Source organism: Pavona decussata, unplaced genomic scaffold (genome assembly GCF_977016875.1).
Source record: "Pavona decussata unplaced genomic scaffold, jaPavDecu1.1 SCAFFOLD_300, whole genome shotgun sequence".
In the NCBI taxonomy this organism is placed as follows: domain Eukaryota; kingdom Metazoa; phylum Cnidaria; class Anthozoa; order Scleractinia; family Agariciidae; genus Pavona; species Pavona decussata.
This window is the reverse complement of record NW_028145697.1, coordinates 2,161,727-2,187,660: the sequence shown is the minus strand read 5'-3', so window position 1 is coordinate 2,187,660 and position 25,934 is coordinate 2,161,727. Positions and strand designations below refer to the sequence as shown.

Genomic DNA, 25,934 nt, shown 5'->3' with positions numbered 1-25,934 from the left:
TCTTTCAGAAATTTCGTGGCCCTCTCCTTTTCCTTAAGAGATAAAGCGATTAATAGTTAGGGAAGTTACTTTTCTAATTATGTGTATATGTGAGAGGGGGGGGGGGGGAGGGGGCGATTATGGCTGTGGGATTTTTCATTTTTTCTCCAGGAAATTTCGTGGACCTCCCCTCCCCACGACAATAATGAGGTGCAGGCACGCAAAAACCACCAGCGTGTTTGTGGTCTTTTTATTACTTATTGCTGCCTCCCCTCTGAAATACGACCACGAGGGTACATGTGTAAGACCTCACACTTTCTACTGGCCGGGTTTGGAGTTGCCTGCGCATTTTACTGGCTGGAACATTGGGATATTTGGTTGTCTCCCGTTTTCAGTGATCTGCTGGACTGAGAGCCCTATTTGCATAAGGAACAATGCCACGTTATTAGCTGGAGCTGAAGTATTGTTTCTCTCTTCATGGAACAGTGATCTCCCTAATGGTGTTGTTCATACCAATCTGCTTAATGGCTCAGCTCGTATTACATTCTTCCGATGTCCACGGATCAGCTACTACGTTCTACCCGAGTTCCTGGGAATTTCGCATGTGTTTGATTTCCCGTGCCAGTTACGCCTACGTAGGCACAGGCGTCCAACAGCCTATTATGCAAATTCATGTGCCTCATTCCATCAAGTGTTAATTGGCGATCTGGTCTTCAAACTCAATCCTGGTCCTGAGGGATGCGGCATATCAACAATTGTGAAACCACGTCATCAAAATAGTGGAACTTTACGCGCGCCTCAATCGCGTTCTTCATTGTTTAAATCTACAACTAGGAATGTCTCAAACCTCACTAAAGTGCATTGTTTGTCTGCCAACTATGTGAATGGGGTCTTTTTGTCATTTTGTCACATGAACGCTCATTCGGTGCGCAACAAGACAGCCGATTTTGTAGATTACGTCTGTGAACGTAAATATGATTTGGTTGCGATTACTGAGACGTGGCTCCAGCCCCATGATGATGCCCTAAGAACTGAACTGTGTCCTCCTGGTTACAAGTTTATTGACTTCCCACGACAAGAACGGATAGGTGGAGGCATTGGACTACTGTATAAAGATTCACTTCGTGTCAGCAAGACTCGAGACGGAATACAACAGTCGCTTGAATTTTGCGAGTTGTTGGTCCAAACGTCATCTTCCCGCAAGATACGGCTTGTGATCGTCTACCGTCCACAGAATTCTGATGACCACCACAGGGTTCCCATTAACACTTTTCTGATGGAGTTTTCTGACCTGATGGAGCCCACTATTCTATCTAAAGAGCCTTTGATTGTCGTTGGTGATTACAACATACATGTGGATGTTCCTAATGACACTGATGCACTTAAGTTTTTAGATCTGCTTGAGTCTCTTGGTTTGGAGCAGCATGTGACAGAGCCAACGCACATACATGGTCACACCCTGGATCTTGTTATGACAAGAAAGATTGAGGATATTTTCGCGAGTCCGCCACGCGCCTGTCGTTATTTCTCCGATCATGCAGCTGTTCGTTGTGATGTTGCCATCAGTAAGCCTTCATTTCAGACTAGGATGATAAGGTTTAGAAAAACTAAATCCCTGGTCGCTGAGAGTCTATCGAATGATGTAGTACTTATAGGGCTATGTGATCGAGGCAATGGCGAACCCATCACCCCACTGGACTTGGATGTACTTGTAGAGGATTACACGACCACACTCTCTCAAGTTCTTGACCGTCATGCACCTTTAAAAACCAAAACTGTGCGGGCCAGGCCCAAGGTACCCTGGTATACCAGTGAAATAGCTGAGGCAAAAAGGCGACGCCGGAAAGCAGAACGGAGATGGAGAGGAACACGATCACAGGAAGATTTGTTGGCCTTCAAGAAACTCAAGAACCACGTTACTTATATAAGTACACGGGCTAAGCGTGCTTTCTACTCAGACTTTGTGAACGACAATAGTGAAGACCAAGGAAAGCTATTCAGGGCCACTCGATCATTGTTACTTCCGAGGAACGAGTTGTGTTTTCCAGAATACACGGACAACTCAATCTTAGCCAACGATATCGGGAGGTTTTTCGACCGCAAGATTGCAAAGATTCGGGCGGAGCTTGATGCGTGCACTCTTCACCCTGGGGCGGTGGCTGAGGATAAAGTGTTTACAGGCGATAGGAAACTTGATCATTTCAATACGTACTCTGTGGAAGATATGAGGAAGCTGGTCAGTAGATCATCGAAGAAAAACTGTCAACTCGATCCTATGCCGACCAATTTAGTAGTCGGCATGTCCGATACGCTTCTCCCTATCATCACTAATGTCGTGAATTCTTCTCTCTTCTTGGGACACTTTCCATCTGATTGGAAAACGGCCCTCGCGGATCCAAGACTGAAGAATACCAAGAAAGGGACTTCCTTATCCAATTTAAGACCTGTGAGTAATCTACAATACCTCTCTAAACTGGTTGAAAGGGCAGTTTATGATCAGACAACCGATCACGTTACTCAGTCGGGCTTGTATCCCACCCTCCAGTCAGCCTATCGGCTGGGTCACAGCACAGAGACTGCCCTACTGAAGATACAGAACGACATACTAACTGCAATGGACAATCAACGAGTTACTCTGTTGGTATTGTTAGATCTGAGTGCAGCATTCGACACGATTGACCACCAAGTGTTGCTGAATCGCCTGTACGTGACGTATGGAATTACAGGTACCGCTCTCAAATGGTTTGACTCGTATTTATCAGACAGGAAACAGCGAATCCTGATTAACGGGAGCTATTCGACTGACTTTGATCTGCCACAAGGGGTACCTCAAGGTTCATGTCTAGGTCCCTTACTTTTCATGCTGTATGCAAGTAAGCTCTTCGATGTTGCTGAACCCCATCTTCCTAATGTTCACGCATATGCTGATGATACGCAGCTCTACATCTCATTTAAGCCAGATGGTTCTGCTACTGAGACGGATGCTGTTGACGCTTTACAAGCTTGCATCAGGGACATAAGAACTTGGATGGTCCAGGACAAACTTCAGCTGAACGATGCTAAGACCGAGTTTCTTATTATAGGTACACGTACACAGTTAAACAAGGTTACGATAAATGACTTGCAAGTAGGTGAGGTAAAGGTTTCTGCTGTCCACTCTGTTAGAAATCTTGGTGCTTGGTTTGATGCAAACATGAATATGACCACACATATTAACAGCATATGTCAGTCTATTTATTACCATCTACACAACATCCGGCGCATTAGAAAGTACTTATCATATGACAATAGGAAGTCCATTGTACAGGCTATTATATTGTCACGAATAGACTATTGTAACGGTCTATTATATGGTACGCCCGCTGTTCATCTTGGTAAGCTGCAACGCCTACAGAACGCGGCAGCTCGGCTGGTATGTACTGTATCCAGGTATGATCATATCACACCATCACTGATCAACCTGCACTGGCTTCCGGTTACCCACAGAATAGAATTCAAGATAGCAATGTTAGTTCACAAATGTATCTATGGCGTCGCACCACAGTATCTTTTAGACTTGATAAAAATCAATGACAGCTCGCGGTACCAGTTGAGATCACACCGGGGCATACTTCTAATGGATAATACCTATAGAACAAAAAAGACACTAGGGGATAGGGCGTTTGAAAATGTCGCGCCCAAAGTATGGAACCGACTCCCTTTGGAAATCAGACAATGCCAATCATTGAATACTTTTAAAGTTTTACTGAAGACACATCTTTTTAAATTAGCTTTTTATTAGTTCTCTTATTAACTCATATTTTAATTTTATTGTTTTTTCCGGAGATTGTAAATTATTATTATTGTTGTTATTATTCAGATTAGCCATTCATTACTTTATATTAAGATTTTGTAATGCGCACTCGATCATATCTAGCATGTTAGACTGCGCAATATAAGAAATAAACATTATTATTATTCCTTACCTGTCCAACTGATGACCCTTCCGAGACAGAACAAAAACCTACGCCAGTACCGGTCAGCGGTACTATGAGTAAGCATGCGTTATCTGTTGTTCGTAGCCTGGCGTCCGCCATATTGTTACTTTTACTCGGCCGCTAGTGGTATTCCAGTTTGATTAAAGCCTTACACTAATTGGTCGTGCCTTGGTTCTTGCCCTATCTTCCTAACTGGCGTGGTGCCTGCGTTCGGTTCAACCCAAGCCTCACCTTTTTACCGTACACTTTTAAGTCTCGACCGCAGAAACCAAAACAGTGTATCCTTCACTGTGAAAACACGTCTCGGAGTTTTACCTCGTATGTAATGGCGTCTTCTCACCGCGCACCGAAACAGTGGTGCCTTTCTAAGGTGGAAACTATTAATAGCTTTGAGAATTGGAAGCAAAATCTGCTTTACACATTATCATTGGACAGCAACTTCGCTCCCTTCCTAGCCGATGGCGTTGAATGGTTGAAAAAGACCAAAGCCCAACCACTTCGAGGATTTGAAGCCGATGGTGATTCCATACCTCTTGCTCGACGCCTCACCGCACGACAAAAAGTCAACTTTCTCGAGCTGATGCTAGGTCAGATTGCGAATTACTGCCCTATCATTTCCCGAAGCACTTTGGTGAAAAATTCAACGTCACTCGAATACATCTGGCAAACTATTCGCCAGCACTTTGTTTCCAAGCCACCAGTGACGTTGAATAGGTGCCACCCTCTACATAACGCGCGGAGATAAGTTATGTGTCTCTGGCTTCTTTAGCGCCAAGTTACGGGGCTCCCAAACAACGTGGCTTCCGTGCGAAGTCGAAGCCCCCTCTATTGCGGCGGCAACTAAGCACTTCAGCCCGTATCTTATCCAGTCTGTCAAGAAGGCCTGCATTCTTACTGACAGTAAGCCTTACGTTGAAGCCTATGAGAAGCTCTGTCGCGGTGAGTTCTCTGCCAGCTCACGCGTCTCCACCTTCTTGTCTGTCGTGAGTCGTTACCAAGCATCTGTCAGGCACGTCTCCGGCGCTGCAATTTTCCCGTCAGACTTCGCAAGCCGAAACGCCGCCGCCTGCGACAACGAGACCTGTGAGGTGTGCTCTTTCATTTCTCGAACCAGAGACTCTGTTGTCCGAGCCGTGTCTGTTCAGGATATCCTCCAAGGCAATGTTCGCCTTCCCTTTACCAGCCGACCTGCCTGAGTGACCGTTCAGTCTGAGGGCCCAGATCTACGCCGCATCCACGCTCACCTCGTCCAGGGTATGAGACCATCCAAAAAGCTCACAAACATAAAGGACGTCAAACGTTATTTACAAGTTGCGTCAGTTGCAGATGATGGCCTCCTTGTTGTGCGGCGTCATGAACCCTTGTCACCGTCCAGAGAGTGCATCGTTGTTCCACGCCAAGCTTTGGACGGCCTTTTGACTGCCCTTCACATACAACTCAGCCACCCGTCCTGTCACCAGTTGAAAATGGTCGTCAAACGCTATCTATACGCTCTCGATCTGGACAAGGCTGTCTCTTGTGTTTCTGATGGGTGCCACTCCTGTGCAGCAATCCGCAGCTCTTCAACCGTATTGACCAGTCCACTTCCTCTCCACCCGACGCTATTGGTCGGTCCTTTGCCGCAGACGTCATCAAACGCTCTCGCCAGCTCATCTTTGTCCTCCGCGAGACTGTGACCTCTTACACTTCCAGTGTATCTCTTGAAGACGAGCGTCATCAAACGTCACGCGACGCCATTGTAAAGCTCTGCTTAGAACTGCGCCCTATGGATGGCCTACCTGCCGTGATCCATACTGACCCTGCCCGTGGCTTTAAGGTTCTCGTTAACGACCCTCTCTTAAAGAAGCATAGAATTACAATTGAGCTTGGTCAGGCCAAAAATCCCAACAAGAATCCCGTAACTGAGAGAGCAGTCCAGGAGTTGGAAACGGAACTTCTCCGCCAGGAGCCTTTAGGCGGTGCCGTTTCTCCCCTCACTCTCGCTGTAGCCACTTCTGCCTTGAATTCTCGTATCCGTTCACATGGCTCATCCTCGCGAGAAATGTGGACACAGCGGGACCAGTTTTCAAACCAGCAGTTACCCCTTGCCGACGACCATTTAATTGCCCTCCAGCACGAGCAGCGTCTATCCAACCACCCCCACAGTGAGCGCTCCAAAGCTCCGTTGCACAGCAGGCGTCCTACTCCTGTAATTGACGTTGGTGGCCTGGTGTACCTTCATTCCGATCGGAACAAGTCTCGAGCCCGCGACCGCTACCTGGTTGTAGCCATAGATCCACCATTCTGTGATATCAAAAAGTTCATTGGATCCCAATTACGCAGCTCATCTTACCATGTCAAACTTACTGAGTGCTTCTAGGTCCCTTCCGACTTGGCTGATCCCTTACATCCTCCTCGCCAGTGTCGCGGCCATGACTCAGATGACGTAGAGGATCCTGATACCACACGTCACCCCCCACCCTTGCTGCCTGACATCCTTGATGCTATTTCTGCTTCAGCCCAGCATCTATCTAACACTCCTCCCTGTGTTACACCACCTGCTCCCGCCGTTCCTGTCGACCGCATCATGGACGACACAGCTGCCCAGCCATCTTGCCCTGAGGACCGCCCTTTGGAGAAGGCAGTCGTTCCAGCAGACCCTGAACCTTCTGGCCTGCGGAGATCATCTCGCACTAGACGTCTTCCTGCGCGTTTTGATGATTACGATACTGAACTATAGCCTTTGTTACTGATCGGTGACGTTTTAGTGGTTTTATATACTTTCCTCTATGTTTTTGGTTCCAGTTTTCTCCCTTACACGCTATGTAACAAAAAAGGAAAAAGGAAGTCACGCCAGCACCGGTCAGCGGTACTATGAGTTAGCATGCGTTATCTGTTGTTCGTAGCCTGGCGTCCGCCATATTGTTACTGTTACTCGGCCGCTAGTGGTATTCCAGTTTGATTAAGGCCTTACACTAATTGGTCGTGCCTTGGTGCTTGCCCTATCTTCCTAACTGGCGCTATAACCCTCCCCCATCCCTATACGTCGGTATCTTGTTGTCCTTCATTTATTTCCAATCAATTTTCCCTGGTATTTCCGGTCACTCCAGATAATCTCGTTCTGCTACCATGGGCAAGGAGTCGCGTAAAATTGCCTACGGAAAATGCACTCATATCAAATGTCAGTGCCTTGAGAGAGACAGTGGAGTTTCTTGTAGTTATTGTGGCTTTCCTCAGGCGAGGCATGCCAAACGGACAGGCACAAAAAGCAGTCAAACCAGTGAGGCCTCAAGTACGGGTAATCAATGAGCTGGTTTCCAGAGTCAAACGACGAATACACTTACTTCTGAAACACAAGGTTGCTTGGTTTCTACCACCCCTTTTGGGAGAACGTCCCTTATAAGGGCAGCTTTCGCCAAGAGTTTATTCAGGAAAGGAAACGTTAAGGACAATCGCGTTAGTGCTCACTAATATAGGGATATTTTTGCGCGGATTAAAACTGTGCAGAGAAGGCAGAACTTGGCAAGTGCTCTTGGTTTCCAAAAAGAAAATTGTGGGTAACCATGCATTTTTCAGAGATAATTAAGCAACAATTTAGGAAAATCTGCCATACATTGCTTTATATTTTGGCGCTTTTAGAAATATTGTTGCTTAAGGTGATTCCACTGAAAAAGAAGGAGTATTTAAAATTGTCCAAGACTTGGTCTAGTTCATGACTATGTTATGAGCATTACAAAAATGCAATAAAAAATGGGGGTCACCGTGCTCGTTTTTGGGCAACCCGGATGGCTATTATAGTAAATAGATGACCCACGAGGTTTATATTAGGAACGCTAGTAATCAGAAAAGGGAACTATCATTTCTAGAAAAATTAATTTCTTGCATTAAAATATCGAAGCAGTTCAACAAAATTTACTTTAACCTTACACAACAAACTATTTTAATTGAACTGGAATAAAGATTATGAAAGAAAGTAAAGATTTTGCTGCGTGTGCACGTAAGCAGCACTACCTAAATACGTGCTTTTTAAAGCATTAAAATAAAAATATCTCAAAGTAGAGTATTAAACTTTTCTTTAAATCGCGATATATAGTGGTCAACCGTATGACATTTAAATTGATGCATTAAAAAATGGGGGTCACCGTGCTCGTTTAGAAGAAAAGGACCATTTATTTTCCTGTCGAGCTTAACCTCAAGGAAATCCCATAATGTGTGTGCGCGCATGACGCGAAAAATTATGCGCAGCAACGATGCGCAATGCAATGCGGTGTCAACTCTCTTGTAAGCGACCACCCTTGGAGCACGACAAAGTGGTCGCTTACGGGAGGTGGTCGCTTTCGGGAAAGATCAACAAAACAAGCCTAATACTGGATTGATTACTTAATTACATAAAAATATTACCTTAGCAGCTTGATTTTATCACATCTATTCATTCTTCTGATAAAACTTTGTATAACAGTTTGGAACAGATCACTGTAACAATTCCCGTTTACCTACAGATCTAATTATAGATCTTCTCAGTCCGTCAACTGTTATTATCTGTCAGCAGTCCGGGGTAGCGTCATCAAAAATTGAACTTTTGTCACTTGTGAGTAATGATTTACTAACGATTATACGTGATTATGTTGGGTGGTCGCTTACCGGAAACAGAAAACGAAAGAATATGTGTAATTTCTGGCCTAAAAAGTGGTCGCGGTCCCTTAAGAAATTTGAGTGGTGGTCGCTTACGAGAGAGCTCTTGAAACAGTATTTAACTGAGAAACAAAACAGTTGTTTACGAAGTGGTCGCTTACGGGAGGTGGTCGCTTACGAGAAGTGGTCGCTATGAGAGAGTTGACTGTATCTCTGAAAAATGCGCGGTTAACCCCAATTTTCTTTTTGAATTTCAATAGCCCTTGCTAAGATCTGTTTTTACTGCATAGTCATAAGCCGCAAAAAAATACTTCTGTATTAGTAGCCACCGTCCTTAATGGGACAACAAAGAAAGTGTAGTTAAAGAAGAACACGCATACTTAATAGCCCTTTTCACGGTTAACTCTGCTCATTTGAATTACAATGAAATCTAGCATGTATGTGAGGCAATTTCGGGCTATTTTGTAGTTTTAGCCCGAAATTGCCTCGCATCCACGTTGGATAACATTGTAATGCAAATGAGAAAAATCAACCGTGAAAAAGGCTATTCCAACAATTTTTTGCGTGTTTTGCAGTTTTGCACCGAATGAGGCGTGGCCGTATCGTTAGTCGAGTTAGTCGAGTGTACCATTGCAGTTATTCCCTTTGTTGCAGTTAAGTATGTCTTCGGTTGTCCTCTGACGTAATGTGATATGATGAGCCAATCACGTAATGCGATCTATCTTGGTCGACGCGAATTAAGACTGGTAGAGAGACTCCGTTGTAGTTCGGTCTTCGAGCAAAATTTTTATTCCACGGCGTGAGGGTAAGTGGCATATATTTGACTTGATTTGAAAGCGACGTAAAGGTGGACATAGAAGATGACGCATCGCTTGCCCCGGACGCGGTAGCATTATACCCGCAATGTATCCTTAACGGGAACAGTAGAGGGTGCCGACGCTCGACCAGTGTCTCGGTTGAGAAGTTCACCTGCACTGCGCACGCTTTCTTCATTCTAATGAAGCACTCTGTGCATCAACTCACAAACACAATTCAGTGATAGTTCACTTATTTGAGATGAGGACTTGGGAACGAATAATACGAAGAGTAAAAATAGGTACAGGAGAGGTACATGTGATCACAGCTCGAGTTTTGAAACCTTGACACATTTTTTAAAGAGGTGAGTGCTGGCAAAGAATGCAGTACCACTAGCTTGCACGTACACAATATTTTGTCACAAGGACTATTTCTCCGTAGTGTTTAGTGTTCAATCTCGTAGAAATCGAAAAGTATTTTCAGTTTAGTGTTTTAGGAAATTGATAATCTTACATGTGAATTACTCGTCGAGATGAATGTTTATTCTGCCGTGCTTCTTAGGTGTTTTGAAATATTAGATCGAGCACAACTCGTTAGCGTAGAACAAAACTTCCGATCGTTATTGCGTTATGAACGAAAGCTGTTTAAATACAGGTTCTTAGATTTTTCGTTCCAGCGACCTTTCGGTAATCCGTAATAAGTGCCACGCTGCAAATTCTTAGTGCTCTCCGAAGCTTTTATCCGCCGTTTATCCGTCCGGCAACGCCCGAGTTGTATCGTTTACCTCAGTGCATCGCCCGCGCATAAAAACAGTCTCGCCACGTCACAAACCTCTTGTTACATTCGTCTTGTTACAATTTGTTAAATTATATCCAATTTGGACTGAATGGAAAGTAGAAAGAATTATATTTGGTTAACGCAATAAAAACTGATAATTCAGTCAATATGCATTTATAGCACCAACAAAACAGTAGTTTCTGTTAGCTGTCCTTCCGCACGGTTGAAATGCTAAATGTGTGGGTTTTTTTTTTTTTTAAGTTATTAGCCAACAGAGAGAATAAAAACAATGCGTGGAGGACCTGTAGCCTAGAGGCCCCGATTCTAAGTCCCCTCCCTGACCATGAACTCGATTTTTTTCGATTTGTTTCCTGGAAAATTAGGCCAAAACCCCCCTCCAAGCATAAATTAAATCCGCTAACTCTAGGAAGATATAATTAACAATTATTCACCAAAGTGGAGGTGAATAGTGATGGATATTTTCCGAGCCGCGAAGCGGTGAGGTAAATATCCATCACTTTAACCGACACTGAGGTAAATAATTGTTTTAGTATTTACCACACAAGCTGAATAAGAAGTGGACCAAAAATTACTTTATTTTTGACAATATACCGACAAATGGTGCTAAACTTTAAAATCTTACGCGCCGTGCGCGCGGTAAGCGATTTTTTATTGTATAAAGATCCGTCTCGCTTTCTTGCGGACAAATAAAACTTCAGGAGGCGCTTGTTTAGTTGCTACGTGTCTTTTCTTCGATTGTTGTATGAAATTCGTCCTGTTGTTGAAACCATACTGCAAAACGTTTCTTTCTTTACGTTGTAATTATAGTGCTCCACAGTTTCCGTAAGCAATGCATTGTACTTTTATTTTTCGCCTTAGAATATGAGGTTTGAAAGATTAAATAACTTACCATGTAATGCCGTCAAACCAAACTTTGTTGCCATTTTTGTATTTTTTGTAATAGCCGTCTCTTTTATCGAAATATTTTCCTCTTAAGTGACCGTGGCGAAACAGGAAGCCATCTTGTTTCTCTTCGGCTGCTCGGAGGGAAATAGTGCTTGGCTAATCACCTCCGAGCTAGCCAATCAGCGCGCGCGAAAAGCACTATTCACTTGTGTGGTATATACTAATCAGTATATACCGCACAAGCGAATAGTCCTTTTCGCGCGCGCTGATTGGCTACCTCGGAGGTGATTAGCCAAGTACTATTCCCCTCCGAGCAGCCGAAGAGAAACAAGATGGCTTCCCGCCTCGCCACGGTTACTCAAGAGGAAATTATCTCGATAAACGAGGCGGCTTTTTAAAAAAATACTAAATTGCGAGAAAGTTTGGTGTGTCGACATTAAATGGTTAGTTAAATAATCTTTTCAACCTCATATTCTAAGGCAAAAACGAAAATACAATCCCTTGTTTACGAAAACTGCCGAGCACTAATATAAAATTACAATGAAACATCTAATATTTTTCAGCATGGTTTCAACAACGAGACGAATCTCACGAAAAATTGAAGAAATGACACTTTAGGAACTGAACGAGTGTCTCCAAAAGTTTTATTTGCCTGCAAGAAAGCGAGACGGAACTTTCTACAATTCTGAAATCGCTTACCGCGTGGCGTGCGAGATTCTAAAATTTGATACCATTTGTCGGTATATTTAGAGAAATAAACTAATTTTTTGGTCCACTAGTTATTTAGCCTCCCACGCAGTCGTTTTTAGGGAACTCGTAATACGAGTCCCTTAAAAACGACTGCGTGCATGTGAGGCTACTGGTGATTCAGCTTGTGTGGTATAAACTAAAACAATTATTCACCTCGGGGTCGGTGAAAGTGATGGATATCTACCGAGCCGCGAAGCGGCGAGGTAAATATCCATCACTAGTCACCTCCACTTCGGTGAATAATTGTTAAATGACAGAGAGAGCATCATACTTTTAGAGAAGCAGAACAGTTGAATCGAATCCATCCTCGTGGGAGGAACAGATAGGCGCCTTTGAGCTCAATTTCGACGAGACTGTGGTTCGTTCAAACTGGATTTCACCTGATCATTTCACCTAGGCTCGATTTCCAAACGCTGTTCGGGAAACAAAGACCGGACACGAGAGAGCGGCGGAAATTGAGCCTAGATTTCACCCCACCATATAAGGCATAGCCCCTACATACTAAAAAAAATAGGTCCGCAATGCGCACAAGTGTCTTCTGCAAAATTTCAGGTAATTGAGCAAAATAACTCATGAAATTCATGTTTTCTTTTATCAAGAATTGGAGAGAGTATTTGAACTATTTTTTCATTTTGTTTGGACCCATTTCAATGTGACAGTGTGTGCTGTGTGGTTGTTTTGCTATTGTAATATAGATGCCCGGGTATCTTGGCAAGAGTGTATAAATGAAGTACGGTATTCACGTCAAACGCAATTAATAGCTGGGTCCTGGGCCGTATTTAGACTCGCGGCATTATAGTTTGTGAGATGGCCAGATTTTTAGACAATTTGGCGATTTTGCTTAAGAAATATATCGAAATATATCCTAAAGTAGTGTTGACCTTAATGACACTTTGAGTAAGAAATAATTGGATATCTCTTTAAAATCTTATCAAATGAACTGTTTTTGATTTCTTTGTTTTTCGCTGCGGTACTCAAGGAGACTACCTTAATATTACGACGCTTACAATAAAACTTACTGAAGAACCTATCGTTTCTGTATTTATGCATAATATAGTAAGTTTTATAGTTAGCGGCTATGCTTCTTAGTCTAGATGAAGGGGGAGACAAATTCCTGACTGTTAATTTTAGAGTTCTTCGAATCATTCGTTTCTTCATTGCTTTTAAAATGTTTTTCAAATTTATCCTAGATGGTTCACGGCTACTACTCTTATACGCTTTGTAGCCTCTTTGTCTTTGTCCCACTGTTTCAAACATATTTTGTGTTGCTGTTGCGTAAAACTGCAATTGCTCGCATGTCTTTCTGACTGAAAATCTCTGCAACTTTTACACATTTGGAAAGATCGAGAACATATGGAAGGTAAAAACGGTACCTAAAAGACAATAGATTTGAAAACAACCCGAGGTACAGAGAAAAAAAGTAGGTTTGGGAAAGGAATATAGGAAAAAGATATCTTAAGTCCAGTTTATTCTTGTGGACAGGATAAAGATATTTGTTTACAATTGCCCGCATTCCTTCCCGACTACAAAACTTTGCATGATCACTTACACAATTGATGTGATCGAAAAAATATGGAGGGTAAAAACGGCCACTAAAAGACAATAAATTTGAAAATAGCCCAAAATTAAAGTTAAAGGAAAAAACATACTGCTCCGGAGAACTCACAACTGTTAGTAAGTTTACTGCCTCTTTGCTTTTCTCTAATGGATGGGACATTTTATTTGTGTTCTGCTTTCGTAATCGTGCTAGTGTGCCTTGAGTTTGAAACCAAAGTGGGTCGATCTGTGCCCGAAGTGGGTCTATTTTTGACCAACGTGGGTCGCTTTGTGAATTTCTAATTATCTTCAAGGTTCTGTGAACAACAGACAGCGTTGCTTCATCCGGTACTAGAAGAGCACAGTTACGATTCATGACTAATTCATTGGCCGATTAAACTTCTGCGAAGTAAATAACGCTCCAGCGAAGTAAACAACGCTACAAAACATTAAATTGTTCCTCCAACTTTTTACGTTAAAAGTTAATTACAAAAACAAATTACAAAAATAAAAACACGCTTCGGGTATCCCCACCGCTACAAGCCTTCATCGCACTCCCGAACAGCATACAATGACAGCAGTGGCGGTAACCTCGTTCCATGACTTGAGTTTATAGGGTTTATGCCGTTCCGACATATTTGATCGCTCTGTTTTCACTTGTGATTGGTTGAGATTGGAAGTGTGATAATTTATTGATTACCTACGGATTATCGATTTTAACAAATTTTTTCTTCAGTTTTCATGATTTGATGGTTTAGTGTCTTCTGCGTAAGCGCAGTAGATACAATTATTGATATTCAAGTCGAATTTGTGTCGAAAATAGTTCGCTCATCTTCAAAACATTGGGAGTTGCATTGTTATTAAATAAAAAGACCTTTTGAAAGACACAACCAATCGATTGAAACAAACTGATCGATTGACACACAACTGATCGATAAAAAGCTCACCGGATTAATTGAACCACTGCCAGATCGATGAAACAAAACTGATCGATAAATACTTCTCCATTGAACTGATTGAAATGATCAAATGATGGCTAAAGTGAAATTACCCGACTATTCAATCAGTAATAGATAATAGATTGATTGAAAGATAATTATTGAAGTGGACGATTACAATGAACACCATGTCAAACAACTAATGATTACTAATTATTACTGCAACAGATCTACTTATTGCAAACAACTCAAAGAAGCAAGCATTTGAAGGGTTAATAATATTTATATTTGGACGACAGAGAAGATACTTCGGAATGATAATACAATGACTAAAAAAATACCGAACAGTTTTGAAACAAACGGCGCGTCGTACTCAACACAATCACCCCCAATGACAATGATCTTGACTCGCTAAAACGCTTGGATGGAGTTTCTTGTGGTATGAGAAAATTGTGGTTACTAGTTACTAATTACTTGTAAAAGTTTTCTTTTCATTTAAGGACAGCTTCAGGACTACAGGTAGCCCGCTGAACTGTTACAGCAACGTGCACGAGAGACCACATGAAGCAGGTATCTCGCGGGTGCGAAAAAAGAGTTGGCAAATACCCAACTCTGCCACGCACGTCCTCCATGAACTCTGGCGCCTTCTCATGTGTTTGATATCAATTAAGAAAACTTGCCTAAACGGATTTGAACTTTGTGTCGCATATCATGAGAAGGAATATAAATAGGATTAACTTTGCCCAGCATCCACGCTCGTGATGTGAGTATCACATATCGGGCTGAAACAGTATTCAACAAACATTGCTTTGTACAGAATTGCGGATTGTTGAAATCACAAAGATGACGGCTCAGAAGCACAGTTCGCCTTCCTTTGCTTCCATTATTTCAGTTTTATCCATCGTGTTGTACTGTGCCGGGTTTTTAAGGGTTGAATTGGAATTGAAAGACCAGAAGAAGAGAATAAACGCTCTTGAAAACGTCGCGGACACTAAAGCATCCTCTAGCGATCCAGACGTCATTAAGGTCATCGAGAATGCTCAAGGTAGGTTTGTGGTATTGTTCATGTAAGAACGATTTCAGAAAATGTGTCACTTGGTTTGCAAAGCACAGGCTTCGTAATTTAGCCGCGAAGGTAATTCATCTGTAGAACATAATAACTTAGGACTGACAACGCAATGTAAAGAATCTACAAGAAGCCATTGCGTGTTCTCCTATGTGATTAAAAAAACAACGACAAACAAACAAAGAGCAAGACACGTTCTTTCTTCATGCTAAATGATCTGTAATAAATTATTTCAATTTCGGAGGGAATAAATCATGGTTAGAACTATTGTAGCTTGCTGTTACTTAGTTGGTCGATGGAGGACATCGGTCACGTCGTTATTTTTTTACAACCGGAAGTTCTTTGAGAATTCAATTCCTGGAACTGTTTATTTTCTTTTCGATCTCCAAAATTCGTTTAAACACTTTCAGAAAGATAGGTATTGACATCCTTGTTACGAAAGACAACCAAACTATTGGGAAATTTTGTTAAGTGTGATTCACTTGGTTGTAACTAAGGAAGAAGAGCGTTGGCTGAGGAGTTATGTTTCAGCAACTTAATAAGTAAGGTCTGCAAAGCTTAGGCGAATTTATCAAAGTAGAGCGGAATCATAACAGGGTTTATGTCCACGTGAAAAATCTTCGACATAAGTATAAGCGGAAACACAAGGATAGCTGAAAGCACTTTGTGAGCGAACTCGTGAATTGCACAGGTCAATGAAATGATATTTCGGATTATATTTAAAGTGATTTTCTTCTTTGATTTTCATACCTAGAGTATAAGTGGCAGCTGTTCGCAAATGGAATAGAAAACAAATCCCTGTGGACGTTCTAATCAGTCAGTGGATCAATAGATCTGTAGCGTCAGTTTTTTTTCCCAACCTTTGGACAGTGTCGCTGGGTTGGTGTCGTAGCAAGTTCTTGGCATGTTCTATTTTCATTTCTTTTTTTGTTTGTTTAGACCGGAGGGTAATATTTCCCCTCTTCCTCCGCACTGAAAACAACATTAACTGTAATGTAGCATTCTTCATTTCAGTATTTAAAATTCATACGAAGTCCACACCTCGGTTGAATCGTTAAAGAACTCGTGTAGTTCCTCAATTCGAGACTCTCAAAATTCCAAATATCCCTTTTTGGGGCGGCCGAGCGTTCTTTAGGCTATTTATTTAATTTTTAACTCTGAAAAACGTGAATTTTAATTAAAGAAGGTAATTAAGCGAGTCGTGAGAGTAACAATATTCGCTAAACGAACAGTTCCGTGTATCAAAGTCGAACTATTGGAAAATATGTGTCCTGAAAAAGGAAAGTTGTGTTTTAGTTTCGGTAAATAGAAGGATTTAGCACATAACACATCTAAACTGTTTTCTCTCTAGAATTATTTTATTCGTTGCGGACTTTCTGAGCACTTCCGGCAATCAACAAAAATTACGGGTTTGATTTTGAATTTCGCGAAGTTTTGAAAAGCGTGTTCCGCACGTCCATGCATTAACTTCAAAATTGATCCGCATTTTTTTCAAATCAGTTACGTGTGTTGCTTGTCTCGAAGTTAAAGTTGTACTCGTTCTTATTCAAGGAAGATGTTATAGCAACCGCTACTCCACAAGCGGCTAACCTAAAGTAGAGGAGGACGAAATAGCCATACGAAATCTAATCATATTACTACGATCACAGGATCGCTCAGTTGGCACTGAGAGTCTGATATAGGGTACAGAATAATTTTTTTTTTTCGTTCACAAATCATTTATTTACTTGCACTACTACAGTACAGTACTTGCATTAACATTGCTTAATTAAAAGCCCGTGGCCACCGTTTGTGTGATCCAGTCAGGGTTCTGCTATTCATTTTCTACGTGATTAAACGGCAACAAAAATAAGTACGATTGATTTCATATAAGAAAGATTAAACTTTGAAATCGTCCTTTTTGAAGCTTTTATTTTGGAAAGGACTCTATGAATTTTAACGAATGCAGTATTTACGCTACAATTATCAATATAAGTAAACGTTTAGTTATACATAAACAAGTGAAAACAAACGATAAAACCGAACTTGACAATGGCGTCATGACGACTTCGAAACGTTGTTCGGTTTTATCGTTTGTTTTCACTTGTTTATGTGCAATTATCAATAAAACGTTTATTTCTGAATACAACAGGTTGTCACAAGCCTGTATTCAAATTAAGTCCGACGTTTCTACTGCACCACATCAGACCCCTGTTTTCTGGCAAGCCCTTATTTGCAAGCTATAAAGCAGCCTCTCATGCATTTCCCCGACAGTGGCCGATTGAAAGAAGTTACCTGTCCGTCCTTAGTTTTTAGTGATGCACGCTGTCCTTATGTCACATGATGTCACATGACAAAGTTTCGAAAATTTTCGAAATCATTTTAATCAGTCAAATTGCTGATGACGTTCACTCCAACTGACCAATCAAGATGATGGCGATGGAGGCGGCACTGCAGTACTACAGGGAAGTGGTTGGCAGTGTCCTTGAATTAGAAAACGTACTGTACACGTCAGACCCGTTCCAATGGGCGCAGCAAACTTCACGCGAGACTTTGTGTGGCGCTACCCGTGTGGCCCAATCAGTTTCCCACTGAACTCACGGTACCTAATCATCTACCGCTTTTCAACTGCCGCATAAACAATTATTTGTGCTATTAATTTAGGGTAAAAAAGTTGAGTTAAAAGAAATATAAATAGCATGGAATCTGGCAAATCACCCACATTGCATTCATATTCGTGAAGTCACGAATGTCACATATCACACTGAAAGAGTATACTTTGCTTCTTTATTTTCACCACAAACGTTACAAAAAAAGCAAAACAAGCGTACAAAAGATATAAATTACAATGAATTTGAAAATGCCAATGACTAAATGTTACAGTTTATGCAGTTTACAACGAGAAAAGGAAAAAATGATAATCTAGTAAATACATTTCTAATAATGTAATGTACGTGGAGTAGGACATGTTTAATAGGTAAGAGCATCCTTTAAAGCGAGTATTTAGGATATGAAGTTATGAAAAGCTTTCTATTTGATATTTGAGGGTGATGTCATCTTTGAAACCTTTAAGAGTTATTCCTTGAGAATGTGGCTTAAGAGAATAAATATAATATCGCATGAATAAAAGGGTATAATTAAACTTTCTGGTAACTTTTTTCCCATGTTGGCTGAAAAGCATTCCGAAGAGCGCTTGTTCCATGAAGGGGGAGAAATGTGAATTATTTGAGTTATTGAGCCATTGAATTACATTAGTTATAAACACCTTTGTGAAGTGGCAATGGAAAAAAACGAATGATCAATGGAGTCAGGGTCACCACAATAGAGGCACTCATCGTTATCTGTTATCCCAAATCTGTGTAATTCTTTCTTAGCTACAACGATTCTGTGTATGAATCTGAAATGGAACTCTTTGAGTTTATGCTCCTTACAAATTGTCTTCAATGATTTAAAAATTGTTTGCCAATCGTTGTCACTTACTGACAGAGCCTTGCCGCTCCATTTTATCGGGCCAGTATGACAGCGGGGACTGCCATTGATGAACAACCTGTGAAAATCTTCTGTCTTTATTTTGTTTAGGTTTAATTGAGTATTATCATTAAGCAAGAATTGAAAGGTGTTGTCCATACGCAAATTTTCCATGATTGCCTGTTCACAGCTTCTAGCTTTGATCAATAAGTGCCTGGGTATAGCGCTAATAACTTGGTAGAGTTAAAGGAAGTTTGAAGGGCAAGAGTATTTTTGACTTGAAATGAAAGAAAAGCGCCATTTTTATACAGCAAATCCTTAATTGTAGGAATGCCTGCTTTTAGCCATTCATCATAACAAAAACATTTTCCATCAATCAGAATGTCTTTGTTATTGAATAGAATCAGTTCTTGAAATCCGTCACCACTACACAAGCCCTTCACTCATTGAAAAATGTAAGGATATCTTTATAAACAGTTGGCAATCGGGGTAAATTGGGTCATAATTACGTACATCTTAAGAGAAGATTTAGGCCACCACACTTTTTGAAGAAATGATCCGAAATTGTTTTCCAGTTTCGGGTCTCGGTTGACCTGTAGTCTCGGAATCCAGGCTAGCCTTAGCACTTTAATCATCACATCAAAATTAACCATGCAAATTCCCCCTGCTGTTATATCCTGGTAAAGACTTTCCCTTTTTATTCTGCCCCTCTTATTTTTTCCAAATGAAGTTAAATAATCTCTTCTTGACATTGCGAATGATTTCATCAGGTACATTGAGGTTGGAGATTGCATAAATTAATTTGGCTTATCCTAAAGATTTGATGATCATAACTCTACCAAATAAAGTAAAGTCTCGGGCTTGCCACATAATTGATTTTGTTTGCAATTCCCTTAATTTTAACATGAAATTATGTTCGTCATTTTTCTTTTCATCGTATGGAATGTAAACGCCTAAAACTACAACGGGGTCACGCAACCACTTCACATTTAACGGCGTCGACTTATTTGCTGACCATTTTCCCAGCCATATTGCCTTGGTTTTTTTGGCGTTGAGACGCAGCCCGGAGATGTCTGTAAAGTCGTTTACACTTTTCAGTGTTTTCTCTGCAGAGGTTACATTATTGCCAAAAATGTTAGAGTCGTCCGCAAATTGGCTTATCTTAATCTCATTTCTAAAGATCGTTATTCCCTTGATATCTCTAAACGCTGGCGAATTTTGTTGGACAAGATTTCCGCAAAAACGGGGAAAGAGGACATCCTTGCCTCACCCCCTTGGAAAATTTGAACCAATTTGTTGCAAATCCATTGTTGGTCACTGCACTTTCGATGTTGGAGTAGAATGCTGTTACCCATTTTCTGAGGCTCATTCCAAAATTGAATGTAATTAACACTTTTATCATCAACGGCCATTCTAAAGAGTCAAACGCTTTCTTGAAGTCAAGCGAAATTTATGTTGAAATCACCAAGATAACCTCTCCGAGGCAGAGCTCCCCTTCTTTTGCTTCTGTTATTTCTGTTTGTCGATCTTGTTTACTGCGCCGGAATTTTTGAGATTTAAACTGGAGCTGACGGAGCAGAAGAAGAGAATCAGTGTCCTGGAAACCATACCTGCATGAGACAAAAGCGTCGTCCGACGACCCAGACATCAATATGTATGAGAAGAAAAAACACGAAAGAACTTGGAATCGTAAAAAGCTGTTCATTTCCGTTACAACCATTTGAAAGAAAGGGCGTAATTTATAGCCAATGGCTACAACTAAACAATAAAGGAATGTACAGAATCTAGACATTACATGTCCTTCTGAAAACAAACACAACCGAAGGTAAACAGGTCACGTTCTCTATCTAAGCCAATTTCCCTGAGATCAATGATTTTGTCGTACCTCCATTGAGACATATGTAATGCTCGCGTCAGCACTTCGGTTGCAAAAAATATACAGCATTACATGTAACCTGAGTACCAGGCTTTTCACCCTCCGTCCTCCCCTTAGGAAACCTGATATTCAGGTTGTGTAACATACTGCAAAGTGTCTCACAGTGTTGCCTAAAGCAGATGACTTCAATCAATCAATCCATCAATTATTTACCCACGTTACCTCTATAAGCTAACAAAGCTCGTTCACAATACGTACGTGCATCTACAAGCAACTGCAAGTTATAAAAATTAAAAAGAAATCTATAATACAAACTTAGTTACACAAAGCAGTTCAACTATTAGATCATACATCGTGATGGTGTTTCATAAAACATAAAAATTAAGAACGATAAAAAACTTAGCCTTAAATTTAATACTACTTCCCTTACAACTTGCAACGCAAATGGGCTGTTACACACGCAATCCGGCTATTCCTGAACTTGTCTTGAAAAGATGCGTTACAAGTGACAGCTAAGATTGCCTTTATTTTGCCTTTTTCTTTACAATAAGTAATCTGTTAGTCAAGAAAAAACTTTTCCCATTAGTAATATAAAACAAGTCCGCTTTCTGTTATTACTTTAATATCTATTTAATTTTTAAATAAAATTAAGCGGGGATCTTTTAAGAACCCAACAGAGCTTTCTGGATCTCCTTCCTCTAGGCACTTCGAATTCTTCTTCAAACTAAACACCGAAGAAATGTACAGAGACACTACATGTTCTTCTCTATAACAAACAAAATTGAAGGTGCACAGGTCACATTCTCTCTCTAAGCCAGTTCCCCAGAGATCAAAGACTTTGTCCTTCCGCCAGACATAAACAGATTGTGGATGAAACTGTTCTTTTATTCTGTAGGAATTATTCAACGTTGAGGGAGACATTTTAGAACAATATAGACATCGGCGTACGGGAAAAATTTTGTTGGGTGGGCTGAACATAATTTGCCCGAATGAAACTTGTTGGTCACAGATGCACAAGATGATTCTTTCGTGACGTCAAGTTTTCTTCGCCATACCGTGAGAGCACGGGCATTCAAAATAGTGCAAATATTTTCGGTAAATCGAGATCAACATTTCTAAAATAAAAAACCATGAAGCGAGAGATAAAACGTACCCATTTGAGCTCTAAAAGAAGTATGAAGAACGATTACTTCGAGACCCAAATATGTCAATAATCCTTTGTATGTCATTCTGCATTGTCTTGTATGCATACTTTCTTTCAATGTTAATAACGGCGATACTGCTAAGTCGGTCTTTCTTGTCCCATTGTGGATACCGTGAAACCTCTATTAAGCGGACCCCCAATTAAGCGGACACTCTCTATTAAGCGGACACTAAGCCGGGTCCCGAAATTAATGTCTTATATATCCCTTTATAACGAACCCCTATTCAGCGGACACCTCTATTAAGCGGACGCGGACACTAAAACAAATTGTATTTGGCTAATTTCTATTGTTAAAAACCTCTATTAAGCGGACGCTGGACTGAATTGACAATATATAGTATAGTATTGGATTACGTCCTTGAAAGTACAGTAGTCGGTTAATAAAGACAAATCAATTGGTGGTTTTCACCACACACATCGTCATGCAAGTAAAAAAAATGAAATCCTCAACCATTCAATAGATAAAGTCAAGAAATTTATATGTTGTAGAAGAGTGATACATAAACAATGTGTGAAAGCCACGGGGCTGTGCGATATCTCATAATCGAGTTATTCGAGAAAATGTACCACGGAAAATTACAGAGTTTGGTATGGGACGCCATGTTGGTGGACACGAACATAGCCACCAACATTACTTTAAGAAATAACTAATTTGTACAAACACTGAAAGAGCCCATGTACCGTGCGTATTATCGTTACTGTTTTGCTGTTATGTTTTTGGATTTAAAACACTAATTTAAATTGTTTATGAAAGATATTGAACTTTAACTCTGGATAGCTTCCTTAGCGAAATGGAACTTTATCACAGTACAGAGTAGCCGTTGAATGTTAATCGTTAGCAAACATTGCGCAATTTTTTACAAACCTCTATTAGGCGGACACCCTCTATTAAGCGGACTCTTGGGAAGGTCCCGAAGGTGTCCGCTTAATAGAGGTTTCACTGTATTAAAAATGTCTTGATGCGGCGAAGGGCGCTGAAAGACCTTTCAGCAGAGCACGAGGTTGCAGGAATTGTGGCCAGCATGGAGGCAACTTTATATAGAACAAGTAAAATGTCATGGAGACCATTTTGATGCATGGTCTTTACCATCACGGCTGCGTTTCTTCTCTGGCATGGGTCCCCGCAGTCGTAGTTTTCAAAGATTGACTTCTCACTTGATAACATTTCACTATCCACGCCATAGAAATTTGATACAGTTTAGATGTTGTTGATGCTTGGAGAACGGCTGAATACGATTTCGCCCAATGCGCACACAACCTCCTGGTCATTGCCCTCAAACCTTGATTGAAGTTCACAAACGACTTTGTCAATACTTGTGTAATAAACTGTGATACTAAAGTGGTCTTTTGGCGTCTGTTGTGAGCTGTCGTTCGCTGCAGCAGGTGTCTCACCACTGAGTAAGGCCTTGAAGTCGGCGTGATGGTCTGGTTCGAGGCACCTTGGCATCTCTGAAGGTAAATTTCGTACCCTTGATTCCTATTCAGATTTTTTGCGCTATAACATCAGCATGTGACCACATCTGAGTGAAGCTCTCTTCATTGCGACAATTGCTGAGTGTCTTAACGACAGCATCAGCAGTCTTCTTGGCAGTGATGACATCCATCTGTTCTCCCTGTAGATATCTACTCAAATTATCAGTGTTGGATAAGATGAGCTTCAATACCATCAAGCCATAAACAAACTTAAAGTCACAAATTGAGTGGAGAAGCGAATTACTTTCGTTGTAGGTCTTGAGATCGCGATCCTTTGATAAAGTGACCACGCCTTCCATTATCCTCGGCACTTGCTCTAGCACGGCCCAAATCAAGTTATTAAAAAATAGAATATTTTTTACTATGTCTTTGCCCTAACGGTACATCCGTTTTGCCATAATAATACTATTTTTTTCTGACAGGGGGGGCTGCAGCCGCCCCCCCGCCCCGTACGCTGATGAATATAGAGACTTACTTACCGAGTATTCCGAGTATTTTTAAAAATAAGATGAACTTAACTATTATGTCGATATACATCTTATCAAGATTATTGCTTCCTGCCTTGATTTGCGTGAAATCCGAGCAGTTAATCTGACATCTCTCTACAACTGTTTTTTTTTTCTTTTTTTTAAGGGGAAGGAGGGGGGGGGGGGGGACTGTATGTATTTACGGTCAGTTGTGCAAATAAAGCGACTTGTTATCTAAGTAAACCAAATCAGGTGAAAGGCCGAAGTAAGACTAAGTCATCTCTGGAACCGGAATTTCTTGTTTTCATAAACATTAACTCATCGACGAAGAATGTCACCCATTGGGAGGTTTTTTGCAGTATTCAATACCTTCACCCAGAACCATTTTTCGTCGCTTGGGTGTTAGGTCGCTGTTGCAATAATGAAATAATTATTCCCGCGTAAGCACGTCAGTTGCAGGAAATTACAGTAGTACATGTAATCTGAGTATCAGGCTTTTCCCCCTCTCTCCTCCCCTTAGGACGACCTGATATTCAGGATATTTTACATGGAGATTTACATACTACAAGGTGTCTCGCAAATGTTACCCAAAGTAGAAGACCTGCCTACTAGTACTTTCCTTGACACTTGCAACGTACATGGGCTGTTAAACGCGGTGCAATTATTCCAGACATTATCAGAAAAAAAGAGGCTTAGCACTACGTTGCGAGTTGCTGATAAAATAATTTTTGTTTTGTTTTGTTTGTTTGTTTGTATTTTGTTTGCCTCTTGTTATGCAACAGTCAATTCCCATATTCCAGCCCCACTGGGTATTATCCTCTTTTAAAAATAAAAAAACTAAATGCTCCATTGACAGGACAAAGCCGAACTAAGTGTCGGAGAAGTCCTTTTCTTAGTATTGTGGCAGTGACAGTTCGGCCTATAGAAATACCATCTTATGTCATGTAGTTAATTAAACATATATTGTCTTTGCTGATGAACTTATCATAGAATTCGCAAACAAAGTAGCAGTAAACACGAGACCGTCACAATGTCTAAGGGGGAAGGGGGTGGTGCACAATACCACCTTTAGAATCAAACCTCCTATAAACTGTCGTAAAATGCTAAAAATAAGCAGAAAACGTACAATAAAATAAAGAAGAAACGTGCCAGCTGAGAAGGGGGTGGACAATGTTGGCGAAAAGTATGGAATGCGAAAGCAAATAGTCGCATTTTTGGTGTTGGTCTCAGGTAAAGACGAACGTGGAATGAGTAGGAAAACTCTTTCCACTGTGCGTCACACATACGAGGACATACACTTCAGGGCCGGGTTGTTCGAAAGCCGATTAACGCTAATCCACGATTAAAAGTTAACCGAGGTTTTCATCGCGCTTATTAAAAATGGTTTGAAAGGCTAATTTCGAGCTAATGGTAAAGAAAGGTCTAAGTAAAAATTGAGGGCCAAAAATCTTTTGGAAGAATCTTTATTGATTAGCAATTAAACTCGAGTCAAAGTTTGCGTTAATCCAGGATTAGCTTAATAAGGCTTTGAACAACTGGGCCCAGGTGCCATTCCCCGCGCGTGAGTTCGCGTTTTCAGTCACGCGTGTCTTCTTCCGTTGCTGTTTTATCAGTCTCCTTTGAAGAATATAAAAATACTTACAGCTGGTGTTTGTGAGCTAACAAGTTCCAGTCAGGAAAATAGAAAGACAGTTCTTTATAGTATTTTGCTGATACTCTCTAAACATTTCCCCTACGCACATAAAAGAAAACAAAAAAGGGACTTTGAAAAGGGAACTTAAGCAACGACTACGGCGTCGGCAACGACCACGTCACAAAATAATAATAGACCTAAAGCAAAAACAATCGCTTTGCATGTGCGTTATAATTGTTTTTGTACAATTCTTTGCCGTCATCCGCAAAACAGCAACTTGGAATGTCCAAATTCAAGGTTTTGTGGAGAACGTGAGCACACGACGGTAAACTTTTTTATTCTTCTTTCCGGCTTACTTGAACGCCGTTCCTATCATTTACGAACGAATTGGAATAATCGTGAAGAAGAAGAAGAAGAAGTAACGCGAAGTTATATTTTCAAGTGACGTTTTCGTTGTCGTTGCCGCCGTCGTTGCTTAAGCTCAGTAAAAATAGTAAGT

The 25,934-nt window shown here is 40.9% G+C and overlaps 1 protein-coding gene across 3 annotated transcripts in view; it reads left to right on the top strand.

Moving 5' to 3' along the window:
- Positions 1–14,492: 14,492 nt before the first annotated feature.
- The window catches only part of LOC146454579 (uncharacterized), a 69,754-nt gene continuing 58,312 nt past the window's right edge, over positions 14,493–25,934 (top strand). The window contains exon 1 of one of the 3 annotated variants that reach the window (XM_085095303.1): positions 14,493–15,314. In XM_085095303.1, the coding sequence (XP_084951429.1) occupies positions 15,113–15,314 (202 nt within the window). In that variant the 5' untranslated portion in view covers positions 14,493–15,112. The remainder of the gene's footprint in view (positions 15,315–25,934) is intronic. The other 2 variants (XM_085095301.1, XM_085095302.1) reach the window with 2 other exon arrangements.